We start from the raw sequence: 18,129 nt of genomic DNA, 5'->3' as shown, positions 1-18,129 counted from the left end.
GACAGTGATGAATAAATGTGCAATAATTTTGTTCATTTATTTTTCTGTTTAGTTGTTTATGAATACATATGTAAACTCAAACAGCATCGGGAAAGTGGCATTTTAGGAGATTCATAAATTAGACTTAACAAGCAAATTCTAGTTATTACTGTAATTATTTCTCTCTTGAGGAAAGGGGAGGGACAAGGGCTTTGGATAAAGGCTGTGTTAATTTCTAAGAGCTTTAGGGAGCCACCTCTAAAGCTTTAACAAGGATTCTACAGTCATCTTAGTCTTAAGATGCTTTTGTTGCTTGTTGTAAAATGGGAGCACCCTCTACTTTGCACTTTCTTCCTTCTGCTAGAATCTACTTCTTGCATTGCCGCCTCTTATGTTCTGTTTGTGCTCTTTGTGTTTTCATGGCGAGAGTATAATCGTGACTGTATTCCGATGCTTTGCCGCACAGATCCAGCGTGCTCTGGTGAGGAACAACCAGACTCAGCGCTTCTCTCAGAGACAGGCTTTGCGGCTCCATCAGGGCCTGGTCACCAGCACCGCCGAACAGGTAGCGCTCGCCAGCGTGCACTCACATCTGCGTCTGTTTGTGAGTGTTTGCACTTGTAACACTCCCCCGCCTGTCTGTTTCCAAGGTGATGGAGCGCCTCTGTGTGCGTGTCCAGCAGCAGGTGTGTTTATTACGGGGCGTCGGAGAGATGGAGGAGATTCAAGCTGCAAAACAAGTGCTAAAAGAGGCGAGGAACTCTCGCGCTGTGAGTGATGTGAAATGTGCAAGCGTAGTATTTGCATTTTTGTCACACTGAATATGAATGAATCCTTTCTCTGTGGTGCTCCAAGCTCTACCCTTCACTGTGTGAGCTCGCTCATGTGCTGTCTGTGGATGGGCCGGTGCGGCAGAGACTCGACTCGTTGGCTGGCGAACTTGCCAAAGCTGCTGACAAGGAGCTGCAGGTACATCTAGCAGCCTCTTTTTTTGACACTGTGATATGTAACAGATGACAGAGTCACCGATCGCTGGCATCCATTGCAGGTGATTGTCGACTCCATGGTGTCTCTGTGCCGCGAGCTCTGCCCTCTATCTTCTTCTGCAGCAGAGAGATTAAGCCCACCCCTCTCATCTGTCTCTGAGCGTGTGTCCATCCCTCGCTCTGCCATTCGCACTGCCCTTATGGAAAGAGCAGCACAGGACATTCACAGAGCCTTGGAGTAAGTGAGACGATGAAGCAGCAACAATAAGTCTGAATTTGATAAGAAGAATATTGATTTGCTCTCACTTTTACCAAGCCTCTTCCCGTCAGTCTCTCCCTTTCCTCTAACCCAATCTTCTGCAGAGAAGTAAAGCTGTCAGTGGTTTCCTATCTCACCAACTCCATCGTGGACCAGATCCTTCAGGAGCTCTATGCCACCCATAAGAACCTGGTAAACACAAAGCATTTACTGTGAAACTGTTAAGGATACACAGGTTTTTTTTTTGGAGCAAAAATTTTAGGAGTGCTGTCTTTCTCAGACTCGGCAGGTCTCTCATCTTAAATGCTGGGAGGGGACGTGTGAAGATGGGACAGGCTGGAGGTTTAACAGGCACAGGGACTCTCTGGACATCACAGATGAAGAGCTCAGCACCAGCATAGTGAGTGAACCTATGTGTGTTTTGGGACCCATATACGAGCGATATTCAATTAAATATTTAAAGTCAATTCAGTTTTACTGATATAGTGCCAAATCACAAGAACAGCCAAGAAGCACTTATACAGAGAAAACCCCAACAGTCAAACAACCCCCTGTAAGAAAGCACTTGGCAATAGTGGAAAGGAAAAACTCCCTTTTAACAGGAACAAAACCTCCAGCAGAACCAGGCTCATGGAGTGGGAGCCATCTGCCGCCACCAGTTGGAGGGTGAAGGGAGTACACCTCACAAATTGGGAATTTGTAATACAGATTTTCTACATGCCTGAAATTCTGGTCGCTACCACAATCGGTATCAAATTTTCCAGAAAATTCAACCTCCCAGAATTTTTTGTTGAACTTCAGCTAGGGCTGCCACAAACGATTATTTTGATAGTCGACTAGTCACCGATTATTTCTGTGATTAGTCGACTAATCAGATCATGCATCCATTGGACGTAAAACATACAGTTTATTGCACCAGCATGCATCTGCTCTTATATAACTATCATTAGCTTACAGCTTGAAGTGTTTAAGGTATGTGCTAACTAAAAATAAAGACAAGATGATAGTTTATTAAATTTTAATGACATTTGCAGATTGTTTCGGTGGAGTTTAATAAACTCAGCCGTCTGCTCCTTGCTATCTAAAATTTAACAGGACACCAGAGTATACTCTCGAGCATCTCACACTTCTGATAATCAGTTGTCTGCTTGACGTTTATTCAGCTGTGTAAAAACTATAACTTTTCTCAGCCAAACAGATTTACTCAGGAACAAATAAAATACTAAAAAAAAGCCAAACAATAACATTTTTAAGTTATGTAAGTGACTTATATTACATGTTTAACCTGAGTAGCGAAAGACAGCGGTGGGTTTGAAAACGATTTGCTGGGAGTCCGGTGTTCTCACAGGCTCTAGTGAGCCTTGAACCCTGGTTAACTATCGAGCTGGTGGGTAACAGACGTCTCCGAAAACGTCGGAGTGCTTTTGAAAATATGTGGTGTCTTGATAAACTGAGCAGATATTTGAGGTTAAACAGCTACATTCTGGCCTGAAAATATGTTAAACTTTATTTTGTGACCCCCCAAAAATAATAAGAGTAATATTAAAACTAACTAGCTGCCGCCATTGTTGACAACTGCGCTGGGCCGCGCTATGAATTCTGGGACACAGCTTCTTCTTCTTCGGGGTTTAACGGCAGCTGGCATCCTTACACATGCAGTGCTGCCATCTTCTGTTTCAGTCCGTTATTACACTCTTAAATACTACTACTTATTCCTGCGTCTTTTGGGATCTTACAAAGCTTCAAACGACGCGTCGACTATTAAATTAGTCGTCGACGATTTTAATAGTCGACGTAATCGTGGCAGCCCTAACTTCAGCTACACTTTTGAAATTGCATATTCCTGAAGTCACAGCAGCAGAGGGTTCATGTGCTCCGATGTTAAATGAGCGGATGCAAGAGACACAGAGTTTAATTTTCAATTTTTTAGTTTACTTTAAATCATTAATTTTTTAACTATTTATCCAATTCAGGCTGGGCTGGAGCCGGTAGGCCAGTCTAGTCACCAGTCCATCACAGGGCTAACTAAGAGAGATGGATAAACATCCACACTCAGGGCAGGTTTCAAATTTTCAAATTGCCATCTAACCTAACACCAATGTCTTTGAAATAAGGGAGGTAGACACAGTACCTTGAGGACGCATCCAAGCTCCAGAACACACAGAAAGTCCTGTTTATACCAGGTGGTTGAGACTACAATCAGTAATAGTAAACACTGCACCAACATGCCATCTACATGAAATGAGATAAGGCTGCCATTAGTAAATATGAAATGATAACTAAATGTAAATGTTTACAGAAAATGTTTTACTTTTTTAGTATGCCCAATTTTATCAACACAAACGGGCTGAGGAGGCTTTTTTTTTACCTGCAGCCCTCTCCGTGTGATCTTTTCTTGCTATCAAACAAAATGATTTCAGAGATTTAAATTAATTTCATCCCATCTAACATTACCTCTTAGCAATCTTTAGCAAATTGAAAAAGCCCAGCAAGTAGGGGTCCCCCCCCCACCACCACATTGCCTTCAGCATTTATTTTGCCTCTGAGCAGCTAGCTGTAGAAACTGAATTCCTGGAGTTATGATAAAGTATCATAACTCTCATGAAGACCCTGAAGGAGTGTGATTTCACATATATTAGTCCAATATTTCAAACCGTTTTCAATTTGTGTCTGACATGGAAAGGAGAATTGTTTCTCAGTTTTGTATTTTGTTGCATAATCGCGATATTTCATGTTTGTCATTGCAATCATATATGCATCAGCGAGTGTGCTGATTAAATTAGGTTTACGATCCCCTGCTTGTTTATCCCGTTATTAAACTTGAGGACTACAGCTAAGGCAAAAACAGTGTTTCAGTAGTGACAAAACTTGCAGGAATGAGGACTTTTTCCTCCGGGTTTTGACATTTGAAACATTAAGCTGACTTTCCTGACAGGAACACTACAGTTAAAGGTCAGAAATATTGAAAGGCTCCTACTCCTTCACTGGAGACGCTTTAACAATACTTGAATTGATGATGTATAGTCAGTACAATTGTGTTTTGGCCTTTAGAAGCTTCTACTGATTGTAGTGATTGAAGCACGATATTGAATGTTCATGTTTCAAAAGGCCAATAATTGCTACCCTGAAAGCCTGACTGGCATTAAACAGAAATCAAGTTATTGTTAGATACAATAGACAATGGACAATGAAGAAAAAGCAGGCTTTTTATAGATGAATATTTAAGTTTGTGGCTCTCCATGATGTTAATGCACAAAATTCTGAAGTTATTAAAATATTCTTATCTTCTTATGGAGCAGCTACACCTCCTTCTCTTTCCAAGTTTTAAAATGAGTTCTCAGCTGTGTGCTGTATCTACATTTGCTCATTAACAGTGAATTAGAGCTTTTGTCTGTCTATTAATTGCAGAATTCTTCTTATCATCTCTCCAAATGAGAAAACTAAACCTGAAACCAAATATTATCTGAATGTTACCAATATGGCTGAAATGTCGGGAGGCCGAATAAACCTGAAAAAAGGAAAAAAAACAAATTTCTGCTGATGCACTAAAACAGCAGCTCAGTATCTACAAGACAGCAGGTAAAACTGCAGGAGCAAACCCTTTCCCCTGACATTATCTCAAGAATCTACTGTAAGTACGGGACTTTATACATCACAGTCTGCTCAATCATTACCTGCAAGGAATTTGAAACATTGCTATTTCATTGAGTAATACAGCTAGTGAAGATTGTTGTATTGCAAAAATGAAGCCAATACCTTGCTGTCTCAACTAATACATCATGGATATTGTAGGCTTCAGTACTTTGGTGTCTCAGCTTTTTAATGAAATGGGTTTGATCAAGCTATTTCACATATTTTACACAATCACAGTCCGGGTCAGTATTCTTGAGGGAAGTAAACGGTCTTTGCATTGTCTGCTCTTGTGCCTGATTTTGATGACAGTAACAGTAATTGCTAATATTACCTGTGGAGATCCTCAAGGATCCGTCCTGGGTCTTTCTGTTATATTTAAAATATCCATCCATCCATCCATTCACTGCCGCTTATCCTTTTCAGGGTCGCGGGGGGCACTGGAGCCTATCCCAGCTGTGATAGGGCGAGAGGCGGGGTACACCCTGGACAGGTCGCCAGTCTGTCGCAGGGCTAACACACAGGGACAGACAACCATTCACACTCATATTCACTCGCACATTCACACGTAGTGGCAATTTGGATTTTCCAATTAACCTATCCCCACAAGCTGCATGTCTTTGGACAGTGGGAGGAAGCCGGATTACCCAGAGAGAACCCACGCAAACACGGGGAGAACATGCAAACTCCACACAGAAAGACCCCGGCCTGATGGTGGAATTGAACTCAGAACCTTCTTGCTGTGCGGCAACAGTGCTAACCACCGTGCCACCGTGCTGCCCTATATTTAAAATGTAATTTATTATATTTACATCTGATTTTGCACTCATAACCTAAGATTCACTTACCTTGATGGGCTATCGATAATATTAGCACGTTAGCAGTCTTGTGAAGCTGGTGTCTATAAATGATGGTACAGTTATAGTTTTGCAGACATATAAACCAAATGTTTGAGTTGGCTGAAATTTTGACCCCGTTATTGTGCTACTTTCTATTTCAGTCTGGACCAAATTGATGAGACTGGCAGGGCCATCCCTAGAGCACCACCTCTATCAAGGCCAGAAACACTTAGCCAGCTGTTTTGTTTCTTCTGAAAATCTCTCTGCAGTAATTTATTTTCAGTTGGATCTTTAACTTAAAACTTTGGGTTTCCTCAGTCTGTTTTTCTTACCTTTTCAAATCTGTCTCTCCTAACTGTAGCAGGGAGACCTCTGGTTTTTGTCAGCTTACTCTAACATGCCTCATGGCTCCATACACCAACTCCGCAGTTATGGGAAGTATGTCTACATCACTCCCTAGTGATGTAGACATACAAATGCACAACAGCATTTCTGCTGATTTGTGGTTGCCACATTTTCTCTACACACAATAAAATCAGTCTTTTTTCACTGGACCCACATTATACATGTAAGGCCACTCAAATGGGGAAAGGCTTCACTGGGAACATTTTTGCTCTTTCTACATGTGAAATCCATAAGCTTTTGCTGGATTTTAATACAGCATCATGATCAATATGTCTAAAATTTGTGCCTTGATTTGACAAGTCTTCATTGGCAAAAGCGGTGATTGCCCTAAAGGTCGACTTGAACAATATTTCTGTTGACCTTTTTGCCTGTTTGCATGCGTGTCTCATTCAAACTCCTTCCCACAGCATCTCAGCAACTTTTACTTTTTCTTTTTTTCTCCCAGGACACAATAGCCATTAAGAAGCACAGCTCTAGAACAAGACGAATACGACCTGTCTCCACCAGGCTGAGTGAGTACTGCTGTATAGCCTATTATCCTCTCTCTTCAGTCTAGCTCTGACCCCTTCCTTGTCTCTCCCAAAGCTCCATTAGCGTTTTCTGTAGTCGGTTTTCCCCTCTTTTCCATCTCTTCTTCTCAGAAGTCTGTTAATGGCTGTTATAATCTAGCCTGAGCCAAGTCTGAGTCACTATATGTCAGAGCAGTTACTGATTGTTTTGAATTTGATGACTTTGAAGCAGAAATGATGACTCCCTGTAATCTCCCCACTCTTTGACAGTTCCTTCTCAGTTTCTTGTCCTCACATCCTCTCTATCCCTTTGTTGCTCCTTGCTGCCATCAGGCCTATGCGATGACTCCAGCTCCTCTCCACCCCCTTCTGTGCCATCATACTCGTCACCGCTATCCCGCTCGGCATCCTGGGAGGGTCTGTCAGAGCTCCCTACGCAGGGACTGCCCCTTCATCACGTAACGCGAGTTCGTCCAAGGCCTCCGCGGAGACACAAGGGAGGGCACATCCCGTCTGAGAGAGTAAAGCTGGCCTGATCTTGGCACTGTTTGACACATATTAAAATGTTAAATAATCTGCAGCTGCACCCAATAATTCAGTATACATCACCTTTACGCAAATCTCCAACCATTTATCTATATATCTATGCATAATTCTCCCATTTCCCAAAATATGTGCCTGCTGGCGATGACTGCTATCTTTGCAGAAGTAATCTATTCAAATTGGGTGCCTGCAACTGGATTATGTCATCTCAGTAAAGGCATTGTAATCCATTTGTTTTATTGCAAATACATAACATTTACAAATGAAACCCACTAAACTGACCTCTCTAAAAAGATTTTAAGTGTGTGTTTGTGTCTGTGTGTGCACAGCACTGCAGTGAAAATGGAGGGATAAGCCCTCTGGATGATGGACTCCCTGATTTCTACACGAAAAGAGTGCTCCCTGATAGGTAAGAGTTTGTTTTATATTTGCACTTTGACAATACTTACACTCTGTTAGCAACCTGTCAGCTGTAATTCTCTCCTGACCTTACAAAACATTCCCTGAATATTGCATTTCAAAACTGTATCTCACATTTACTTAAAATTACTGTTGTTTCCCAAAGAGCTCCTACTTTTCCCACCAGTCATCATTTTCGGTTATTTTGCTGCACTTTGAAAATCAGCAGACTTCACAACTGCTGGAGCAGGGTAATCCATCACGGTGAACATATTGTCACCTTTAAATTATTGTTGCATAGTTATGCAGGTGTTTAGTAAGCTCTCCAAGAGTTGGTTGTTTTACCGTGAGTACAAGAAGACATGTTTACACCCGGGTTGCTTTTGGGCTTCTTTATAATTTGAATACACTGGGTTGTGAATAAATTTTTTGTTTTTGTTTTGTGGGATTTTTTGCAGTCAGCACTCTGTGTTGTCAGACTGCCTTTGAATGCGCTAACAGCAAAAAGAGACCATTTTTATTTTTAGACATCTTTCCAATGTCTTGAAAAGGTGAATTTTAACTTTTACTTTTTTTACTTTTTCAGCCAAATTTAGACATACAAGGATTTATTTTTAAGGCCATGACTACCTGACAAGATTTAACCCAGAAAAAAATGTCACTGGTCATTTAGTGCTTGGTGGGTACAGTCAGAAGAAGATTGTTTGTCAGTCTGCAGTAAGATATATTTAGCAGGCTTTGTTTTGGGACAAATCCCCGCCCTTCTGTCCACATATTTGGAAAGCATAAGGCAAGGAAAAAATAGCTAGCTTTCATTTGCATACATGGACAGCAGCAGCAAGACCCTAGCAGAGAACAGATTAGGCATCAATGACAAAAGGCATCATATTCATTAAGGCAGACACAGAATGCAAAGAAGGAACTGTGCTGGGTTGCAAGGTGGCTTGCAGGTGTGTAGTAAGAATGTGCAGGAGAAAACTCTTTAAATACGACCTTTTTGTGATTTGCAAACTGGATATTTACAAAGATGAGGATCAGCTGAACCATCAGCCGATACGGACTGTTACTGAGATCAGCTGATTTGTTGAACTTGAGGCTGAATTTACCCGAGCTCAGCTAACGCTCTGTTCAGTTTGTGTAAATAGTTATGATAACTTGGTAAAAGGAAAATGGGCACATGGGTTGAAGCAATTTTAAAATGTATGATGTGTGTAATACACATCCATGGATTGCATTAGGTGAATTACAGAATAAGAAACTCCAAGAGAATTTTTCATCAGTCAATATAATGATTTCCATCCGATTATGTAACAAAGAGGGAAACTGTCTCAGTGGCAAGCCAAGAAAAGAAGACAACAAAAGACACAATATGAATAGACAAATTATTGTATTACACTGAAAGCCAGGCACTGTGAAAAATCTGTCTTTCATAGAATAAAATAGATATTTGTAGCTAAAATCACACTGCTTAACTTGCTAAGATGCTGAGCTGTCAATTCATTTCATTTCAATTCATTTTAGTTAAACACATAGAAAAAACTCATAATGACTTGAAAGTGAACCTGTTTTGCTTTTCCTTCTTTTCTGTCTGTGTGTATAGTGCTCCTGGTAATCGTGGCCAAAGCTTAAAATAATGAGGTCAGTGTATGTATAAGTACAACTAATCCCTGTAAGCAAAAGGCTCAGGCTTCAAACTGCTCTAACAGCATTTTTCTACTCTTTGCTCTGTATGGCAGAGAGAAGGGATATCCTAAATATGGTAATCTCAGGCATGCATCTCCTACCACCCACTGTTTAGATGGGCTTTTTTGTAAGGGACAACCAATCAGAAGAAAGTTTCCTTAAGGGAAGGATGAAGAAAGCTCAAACAGCTTGTTTCAGAGGATGAGCTGAGGGGTGCACCGAGGCCTGTTATAAGATGAAAGAATTAGTTTCAACTTAAAATCATGCCAAACTATTTTAGTAATGTCCAAGAATAAATATATAGAGGAAAGGAGCATAGTGGTTTCCCTTTAATTCTTTGAAAAAAATCTCAGGCACCACTTTTAATATCTCAAGATAAAACAAATAGGTTCAGTATTTGTTCGGTAGTGTTAGCTGGTTATTTTCCTTATAAACAAAAGTAGTCCTACTGTGAAAGCCTGTTGGAAATGGTATTTTATTCTTAATTATGCCTTTTGAAAAGCTGCCTTTGTATGTGGTTACATTTTTTTGATGCACTGTGTTGAGTGTGTTTCTCCGTCAGTGGATTTGATTATATATTTAAACATCAGAATAAAAAGAATTTTTAAAACGGATACCTTCAAAGGGTTCAAAGGTTTTCTAGTTACTCAGGAGGGTTTTCTGCATCTCTGTTACTTTCTTTTTTTTTTTTTGCAGGCTATGTTTTTGATTATTATTTCTAATTGGTAAATGTGATATTTTTAAACACATTTCGTTATATTAGTTTGTTGACCAAGATACGTTTCAGCAATCTTACTTCACTAATCCTTCAGTCAAAATGTCTGCAGCTTAACTGACCTGGATTCAGAAGAAAACCCTGCATTTCAAGACATAAGATCAATGATTCTTCCTCCTTTGTTGTGAACCCTGCTGAGTTCTGACAGCGTGTGTGTTCACACCTTTACCGAGCTGTTATTTTAATTGGCTTATGCTTCGTGATTTTCATAAACTAAGAAGACTGTTTTCTGTGGCCAGTGTGTTGTCTGTCTTTGATGCAATCTCATGGCGAGGTTTGGCTCGCTCCTTATGTCCCGCTGTCTGCTCGAACATTCAGAGGCAGATCGAGCAAATTCCGGCAACCCTCATCTCTTCTTAATTAAATCATAAACTTTGTGATGATTAGTGGAGCTGGACTGTTTAGAGTTTGTGATTTGGTAGCAAGATGATTGGTCAGTTGGTGGTTGCATGTTGATGATCAAAGTAGTCATCAAGGTACCTCACAGAGATCTCCAGGAGGTACTTTGTGACCTAACGTCAGATCTGGTTTGGTGGTTTTGTTCAATATGTAATCAGTTGCTGCAGTGTTACAAAAATAAAGACAAGGACACAGAGCATGCAGTTCAGCTTCTACTTTGCATCTCATATCAGATACGGCAACAAATACTGAAAATATCTCTGCATAACTCTATTCCAGTCCTTTTAGTCCACATGTTTTCACCTTTTTTCACAGTTACTAAGAACAAGAATGCATTTTTGCAGTAGATGTTCTACAATTTCGCTGTATTTGGTCCTCGTTTCTCCTATTTAAATGAAGCAGAGTCACGCTTGCATCAAAAATCATACAGTAAAGTTAATAACCTATAGTGACTTTTTTCCACGATGGCACACCACAGCGTGCCAGCTATCAGTGTTCAGTGTAAAGCTGCTGCCTGAGGCTGTCACAGGTCACTAAACTTTTATATTTCCACACAAACGATCAAAATAGAAACACAGACTCATACAAATGCAGTGCATAGATCAAAACTTTAGTCTTTCCACTCCACGTTAACTTGTAATGATATAGAGTGGTGTTACTTTAAATGTGGTTTTTATGTCACTGGGACATACACACTGCATGTATAGAATCACCAGTGAGCCCTGATTTAAAATCTCCTCAAAAGCTCAATTTGCCTCAAGATAAGAATTGAAAACTTTATTTTTTTTTTTTTTTTTATTAAACTATGCATCCGCATAGTAATAATAATACAACATCGTCATTGTTAGCTTAATACAGAGCGCTGACACAATCATGCTTCACTGCAGCAACAAGTCCCATATGTTTCCCGGTTCAGCTGTTAATTGGATCTTTGATAGAAATGAAGCGCACTCCTTTTATCTTCCCGATTGTATCTGGGGAGCAGACACAGGTCTCTCTCCTTAGTCCCCACTCTGCTCAAATGCACTAGATGTCAATACTTCCACCTGAGGTGTACTGCAGCTCTGCTAGTGTGTCCCCTTGTACAGCTTTAAAAATCTGAAACATTACTCGCTTCTCTGAGGTGACAACAAATTCCTGAGGCTGCTAAAAATTAACAGTTAACTCTCAATTTATTTTTATCCATTTCGTTAACACAAAAGTGGCCACGCATTGCCTCAAACGCAAAACCATCATTTTAATATGTGGAGTAGATGCAGGTTTCATTTTGGTGAAGCTGAATTCATAAACAGCATCCAGAGCTTATCAGAATCATGTCGCTTATTTCCACGCGGAAGCTCGTGAGGCGAAGTCGGTGCTTTTAAAATGATTACTTTTGTAATATAAAAAGTGCACTTTGGATAAATCACTGTATACCACGAGATGTAGCTTAGCAACACACAAAACGCAGCAGCCGAGGAGACAGCCAGGATGGCTGTGATGAATTCAGTGATATCCTGACGGAGGTGACTCATGTGTAGACACCAAACATGAATGTGCTGGACTGAACCATGTGTGTTTCATCGATCTCTTTCACCTCTTTCAGTCAGCTGTCGTCGCTGCACAAAGCGCACTCTCTGAGGAGGAAGAAGAGGAGAAACATGCTGGCCATCTTTGGTTTCCGTAAAAGCCGCAACCAAACTCTGTCCCATCCGGGGCCTGAGTCAGAAGCTGAGGTTTATGGAGATGGGAGTCACACTGTTGCTACAGCACCCACGGGGTTAGTATATCTGCACGCACGCACATGCATGCGGATTCTTCTCGAGAAAGATTTGGCCTTGAACTCACAGATGGAAATACAAAACGTCAACTACGACTTTATCTTTCCATATTCAACTCTACATCTTCACATCTTTTGCTTAGTATCTTGATTCTTGTGAGGACAATCCACAGCACTGAACCCTATGAATAGTTCAACAAATATCACTCTTAATCTTCCTTATTTCTTTGTTGATATAAGAAATGGCTGATAGCTGCCAAAGCGCAGGCAGGCTGATACCAGAGTGTGTACACAGATGTAGATGGCAGCCGGTGTCTCCGATTCTGGATCCAACAGTCAGCCGAGTGATTAGAAATGAACACGCTGCATGTCAAATACAGATTACAATGGTATTATATCTGATTTTCGCCAGAAAATTGATACTTTCTAAATGCCCTGTTCTAAAAATTTGTTACATTTTTGTGTATTTTGAATATGTGGCATAAATTAGCAGAAACTGTGGACATTTTTTCATTTTTTCCAACTTTTAGGACAGCAATGGAGAATGTATACACTCTCCTCCAGCCTCCAAGGTCCACTGCCAGAGCTGGATCTCCCAGCGAGGGGGCTGATGGGAAAATGAATGACCACCAAGGGAAAAGTACTATCGTTTTGAGTCCACCACCAGTGCCAGGCATCCCTCACACATGTGTGGGTGGAAGCAAACACCCATTTTATTCTCCAAGAGAGGTAGGACCAGTATAATCCACTATTGTTATTAACTGAAAGTTTGTAACGCGTCCGTAACCTCTTCTTGTTTTGTTTTGACAGAAATCTGAAGTGGATGCTGTGTTTGAACAGCCGGAGGAGACAGACAAGTACTGGGCGGACGACAAACAGAGGACGGCAGAGGTGCTGCAAGCAGACAAGCAATGGATGACAGAGGCAAGGCAGGGCGATGTAGACAGACAGCGGTTTGACGACAGGCTGCAAGACAGGTACTGGACTGAGAGCAGGCATCCAGACAGGCACATGGACAGACAGTGGACTGTAGACAGACACACTCAGAGGCAGATTGACAGAAAAATTGAAAGACAGTGGATGGGCGGCAGACAGATAGAAAGGTCATGGTCGGAGAACAAGCCGGCAGACATACAAGTGGACAATCAGTGGAATGAGAGCAGACATCAGGGAAGAAAGACAGACAGACAGGTCCAAGCACTTCAACTGTCTCAAAGGCCGCTCCCTCCATACCCATCGGACAGGACGCCCTCTCCAAAACACGAAACAGATCCTCTGAAAAGCATAGAGGCTTCAGCCATAGAGTGGCATCCACAGGACACGCAGGGAGACAGACATGCGTGTCCTGATGCAGGTGGAGTTTTCTCAGAAGGCTGGAAGATGAGCGGAGGAGGAGGAGGAGGTGGCTTCTCTGTCAGTCGAGCGACATCAAAACCTGACCCCCCGCCACAAAGCAGCAAACCCAATCTGTCCAAGCTGAGGCAGAGGCATCGACTTGAGAGCTCAGATGCTCTGCCAGGTAATACACAGGTCAACCGTGTTCATTTGCTGCAGGTCAAAAAGCAGGTTTTAGCTCGCAAACAGTTTTTGCTGCAGTCTTTGCCGCAAGTCTACATGCCACTCACTTCTCTTTTATCCGTAGCTACAGAGGAGGAGGAAGATATAGAGAAGGATCCTGGAAATATGGAGAAGAAAGAGAAGGACAAGAGACGAGATTCTGAAGGTCACCCTCCCCCGATTCCTGAAAAGGTATGAAATTTAAAGCCACACACAAGTCGGTTTGTTCTGTGTTTTTTTTTCTCCACCCTCAGTTCTTTTTAATGTATATTTAAACCAAATGTGTTCATTGATGATGTTGTCTCTGTGTCTGTTCACATGTGCTGTACTCATGCCTAGCCAAAGACCTCCTCGTTTGTGACTTTTCCAAAAGAATCAGCCAATGAAAGGAACTTACCTCCTCCTCCTGTCCCACCTCCTGTTGATAAGCTAATGCATGGGTTGCCAGACAGAGCTGCGAGCCAAGGTACCTGAGCTGAAAACAATTACCAGACATGCTTTTTTAATGTACTCAAACTATTTATTTCTACTTTTCTGAAGCAACAGCCACTAGCCTGCTGATTTAGCAAATTAACGGTATTTAGACTTGCCACCCCAGAGACCTGCTTTAAACCACAATCCAACCACAGTCAGTGAGTGATGTGTTTCAGGGTAAAATTCTTGGCATTGATCGTGAAGTCTTCAGAACTCTGCAGAAGGCATGAAACAAAATCTTCCAAAGATTTTACTTCATTTGGTGAAGGTTCTTGCTTGATGGTGGTCCATGATTGATATCATATGAATTCATATTCATAATCATCAAACCATCAGAGAGCCCTTGTGCTCTGTAGATGAATGCATTGTCATCATGGAAGAGAAAACTCACATCAGGGCAGAAATGTTTCATCGCAGGACAAAATTCATTAATCAGAACAACTTTGCATTGATTATCAATGATTCTTCGCTTTAAGGGGACAAGTGGGCTCAAATCATGCCAACAAAATATTCGACTTCTGGGTCCAGTGGCCCAAGCTTTTCCTATAATTTGTCACCTTATAAGCAGAGCCATAGGACTGCAAAGGTTTCCTAAGGAACACAAAGGAAATAAAGAAGAAAAAGAGATAAAACTAGGTTGTGTGCAGATGTCCTTTAACTGAATATTTTAATTGACAAAAATGGTACTGATTGAACTTTTTAACAGGAATGGAAACATTTGATAGATTTGAATTGATTAGAACACTGATGGTGGCTCTAACCTAACATTAAATGCTGTAATCTGGTCTGTTTTCTTTATATAAAATATCCTTTGTAGAATCCTCTATCAAGGCATCAAAGCAACTGTGTGGCCACTACAGGGTCACATTTGCAGCTACTCCTATGTGCAGACATTTTGCACGATTTCCTCTTGGTGAAGTGTGTTTTCAGGATCGGAAAGTCCCACATTCAGGGGCTTTGGGTGATTTCTGATCCCTTCCCCTGGAGAATTGTTCCCCAGACTATAAAACTCTGGCTGAAATGATGCTGGTAATTTCAGTCTCCAGTGTAGCAGCAGAAGCAGAGTCTAGCCTTTAGAATAATAAGACGAAAGCCTCTGCAACAAACTCCCTTGGCGTATTTGATTACGCCAAAGCAGTCCCCCAGTTTAAGTCCACTTAGTTAATACTTGCCTGCTTAGCCAAATTGACTGTTTTACTGGCCCTGCTTTAACAGTAGAAAAAGAATCAGTTATTTTTTGTTTCATGTTGACATGAGAAGTGACCACGCAGCCTGTTTGCTTTTCTGCATTCATATGCATACCCTTTTCTGTGTATTAGTTCATGTGATCGAGTGTTCTTTTAAAAAAATGTAACAATATTAAATGTCTCATTTAAAAAACATGAAAATGGCAGGTACAATAACATCACGACAGAGTTATCCTGTCCCTTGCCCGTCCAAAACAAAATTTAAAGATACCTCCTGTTGTGTGTCAATCACATGTTGTTCAGGCGACGAAGGACTCAGGCCTCAAGCACCGGTGAAGCCACAGAGGAACAGAAAAGCAATGTCCTGTGACGCAGGTATAATCGCATTATGAGCTGCAGCTATTCACCTTAGGAAGTTATATGCACACTTTTGTGAATGCAACACGTTTTGTTGATCTCTGTTTGCGTGAAGCGTCTCTATCTAACTGTTAATTTGTGTCTTCTGTCCTCACTGAACTCAGGCACTGACAGGGAAAGCCCTAATAACGTTGAGAAGCCCCCAAATCGCAAACCCCCCGTGAAAAAACCTAGACTACCCCAAAACAGAAATAAGTCACTGGACTTGTCTGGTACATGTTTCTCTGTTTTTATTTATGTGTGTGTTTGTATGTGTGGGCGACCAGCTGTAATCAGTTACTGTGTGTGTGTTACCATAATGTGGAATTACAATTACTGTCTATAAAGCATTAAGCACAATTATAATACAGTGGCAAATTAGGTAATGTATCTGTAGCTCTCAGCTGAACGGTACTGATCATCTATTTAATGATCCTGTTCCACCGTACAGACAGCTTCAACTCAGCACCTGGGGAAAGCGAGCTGTTGTGATACCTGAGAACTCCACCTGCCGCTGTCAAGCCAGAGTTGTCATCCAGCGAGGTCAAAGAGCGAAGAGGAGGGAAAAGGCCTAACATCAGAGCAGGACATCATAAAACACTGTTCACTCGCTTCGGTTCAAACACTTTCCTCTCGTCACTTTCCTTCCTCTTCACCCTGACTTTCTTGTCTTTGCTTTTCTCTCACGTGAAGCTCTTTTTGTGGCTACAGTATTTTAAAAGTATTTGCTACTTTAGAAAAACCCATAAGATCATTGTCGTGTGTGTGTCGGTGGACAGTCGGCTGAGTGCTTGAGCGTTGTGGCTTCGCTAGACAGAAGAATACAAATGTCTTTATTAGAATGTGGTTTCTTAAATCTGCAATGCATTTTTGACCGCTGATACAGTTGATTGCCTTGGTTGACACTTGAAAATGAGTTGCTTCTTATCAAATGAAACTTGATGATTTATATCTAGTTTTGCTTTCAGGAACTGAAAGTTAATATATTTTATAGAAAAAAAAAGAAATATTATGTTTGAGCACCGTCACTGTATGAATAAAAGCCTAATGAAAAACATCCAGGACTTGTTGTGGCTGCATTCTTATTTAGATCATTAGCAGCTGAAGTGGGACGTGTTTATTGCCTGTGCAAGTCCATTAAATCACATTCATAGGTTGTAGTTTATATAAACAGTGGATTAAATCCCAATTTGTATGTGAAAGGCTGTGTTTGTGTTGTATGTATAGTTCCTGTGGGTTGGTTTGACCTCGTGATTGACCTGGGACCAAAAAAAAACTTCATTATATTCCTACACACACAAACCAACAACAAAACATGTAAATACTTACTGGTTTGCTCACTTTTCTGAGGGTTAACTCGGCATCTTTTGAGTCTATTAAATTGGCAGATATAATATTGTGCATGTGACATGTTGTGGCATGTTGTAAAAACAAGTTTGGATTTTACAAAACAATAACTCATACATACAAGAGAAAAAAAATATTACCACATCGTTGGTTTTTGTCAGACAAAAATGAAAATCTGACTAATGCTAACATTTTTCATTCATATAGATAATTATTATTATTTTTTATGACATTTTATACAACAAAGAGTCTCATTAGACTTACTGACTTTTTAATTTGGATTGATAATGATAAATAATAGTGCACTTCAATAATATAACTCAATTAGGTTTTGGGGGGGGTTTTGCTGTTCACTGTCAGTTTGCACATCTTGTGATTGGTCACTTGCAATGTTGAACCTGGAACAACATTTTCATGATGATCTGGGAACAACACCAACACGACAATATCAGATCATCCGAAATAGGGCAAGGCTGTGGTGTGCTAAGCTACACAAGAAGTGCACTGAAAGTCAGTGGCACAATGTCTTATGGAGTGATCAATCTAAATTTGGAAAGTTTGTCTCAATTTGTACCGAGGAGATCAAGAAAGAGCTATAATCATGAGCGCCTACACCCATTTGTAAAACACGGTGGAGGCTCTGGCATGGTTTGGGATTGCAGCCAGTGGTGTTGCGGATCTTGTCGATTTGATGGAATTATGAAAACAGAAAAGTACCATCAGATTTGATCCACTGTGCAATACTATCTGATTGACAACAGCTTCATTTTTCACCAACCAAACTACCAATGCAGTAAAAGCATAACTAGACAGAAAAAGACACAACAGGACAGCGCCAATCATGAACAGGCCCAGAAAGCTTGTCTAAAACAATTTAAGCTGTGTGAATATCCTTCTAGGTAGCAAGAAAAACAGTTTGAGATTATTGTCTTGAATATTTGATTTAAAAGGCAACCAAACGTCTTTCTATTTAACTCCTAATAAGGTTATCAGCTTGGAGGTG

At 40.8% G+C, this 18,129-nt stretch overlaps 1 protein-coding gene across 7 annotated transcripts in view; it reads left to right on the top strand.

The window, feature by feature from the left end:
• The window catches only part of LOC100690439 (capping protein, Arp2/3 and myosin-I linker protein 3), a 35,466-nt gene extending 18,630 nt beyond the window's left edge, over positions 1-16,836 (top strand). For 2 of the 7 annotated variants that reach the window (XM_003439754.5, XM_025903139.1), the window contains 17 exons: positions 446-544; positions 630-749; positions 835-948; positions 1,028-1,203; positions 1,329-1,416; positions 1,505-1,624; positions 6,544-6,610; positions 6,941-7,128; positions 7,480-7,559; positions 11,992-12,165; positions 12,696-12,894; positions 12,976-13,684; positions 13,808-13,914; positions 14,062-14,188; positions 15,687-15,758; positions 15,905-16,012; positions 16,231-16,836. In XM_003439754.5, the coding sequence (XP_003439802.2) occupies positions 446-544; positions 630-749; positions 835-948; positions 1,028-1,203; positions 1,329-1,416; positions 1,505-1,624; positions 6,544-6,610; positions 6,941-7,128; positions 7,480-7,559; positions 11,992-12,165; positions 12,696-12,894; positions 12,976-13,684; positions 13,808-13,914; positions 14,062-14,188; positions 15,687-15,758; positions 15,905-16,012; positions 16,231-16,271 (2,589 nt within the window). In that variant the 3' untranslated portion in view covers positions 16,272-16,836. Of the gene's footprint in view, positions 1-445; positions 545-629; positions 750-834; positions 949-1,027; positions 1,204-1,328; positions 1,417-1,504; positions 1,625-6,543; positions 6,611-6,940; positions 7,129-7,479; positions 7,560-11,991; positions 12,166-12,405; positions 12,546-12,695; positions 12,895-12,975; positions 13,685-13,807; positions 13,915-14,061; positions 14,189-15,686; positions 15,759-15,904; positions 16,013-16,230 lie in introns of those variants that run through there. The other 5 variants (XM_025903136.1, XM_013267992.3, XM_025903138.1 and 2 more) reach the window with 5 other exon arrangements.
• The last annotated feature ends 1,293 nt before the right edge of the window (positions 16,837-18,129 follow it).

Source organism: Oreochromis niloticus, linkage group LG23 (genome assembly GCF_001858045.2).
Source record: "Oreochromis niloticus isolate F11D_XX linkage group LG23, O_niloticus_UMD_NMBU, whole genome shotgun sequence".
NCBI lineage: Eukaryota > Metazoa > Chordata > Actinopteri > Cichliformes > Cichlidae > Oreochromis > Oreochromis niloticus.
The sequence above is the reverse complement of the archived record's forward strand: the minus strand, read 5'-3'. Positions and strand labels throughout refer to the sequence as shown.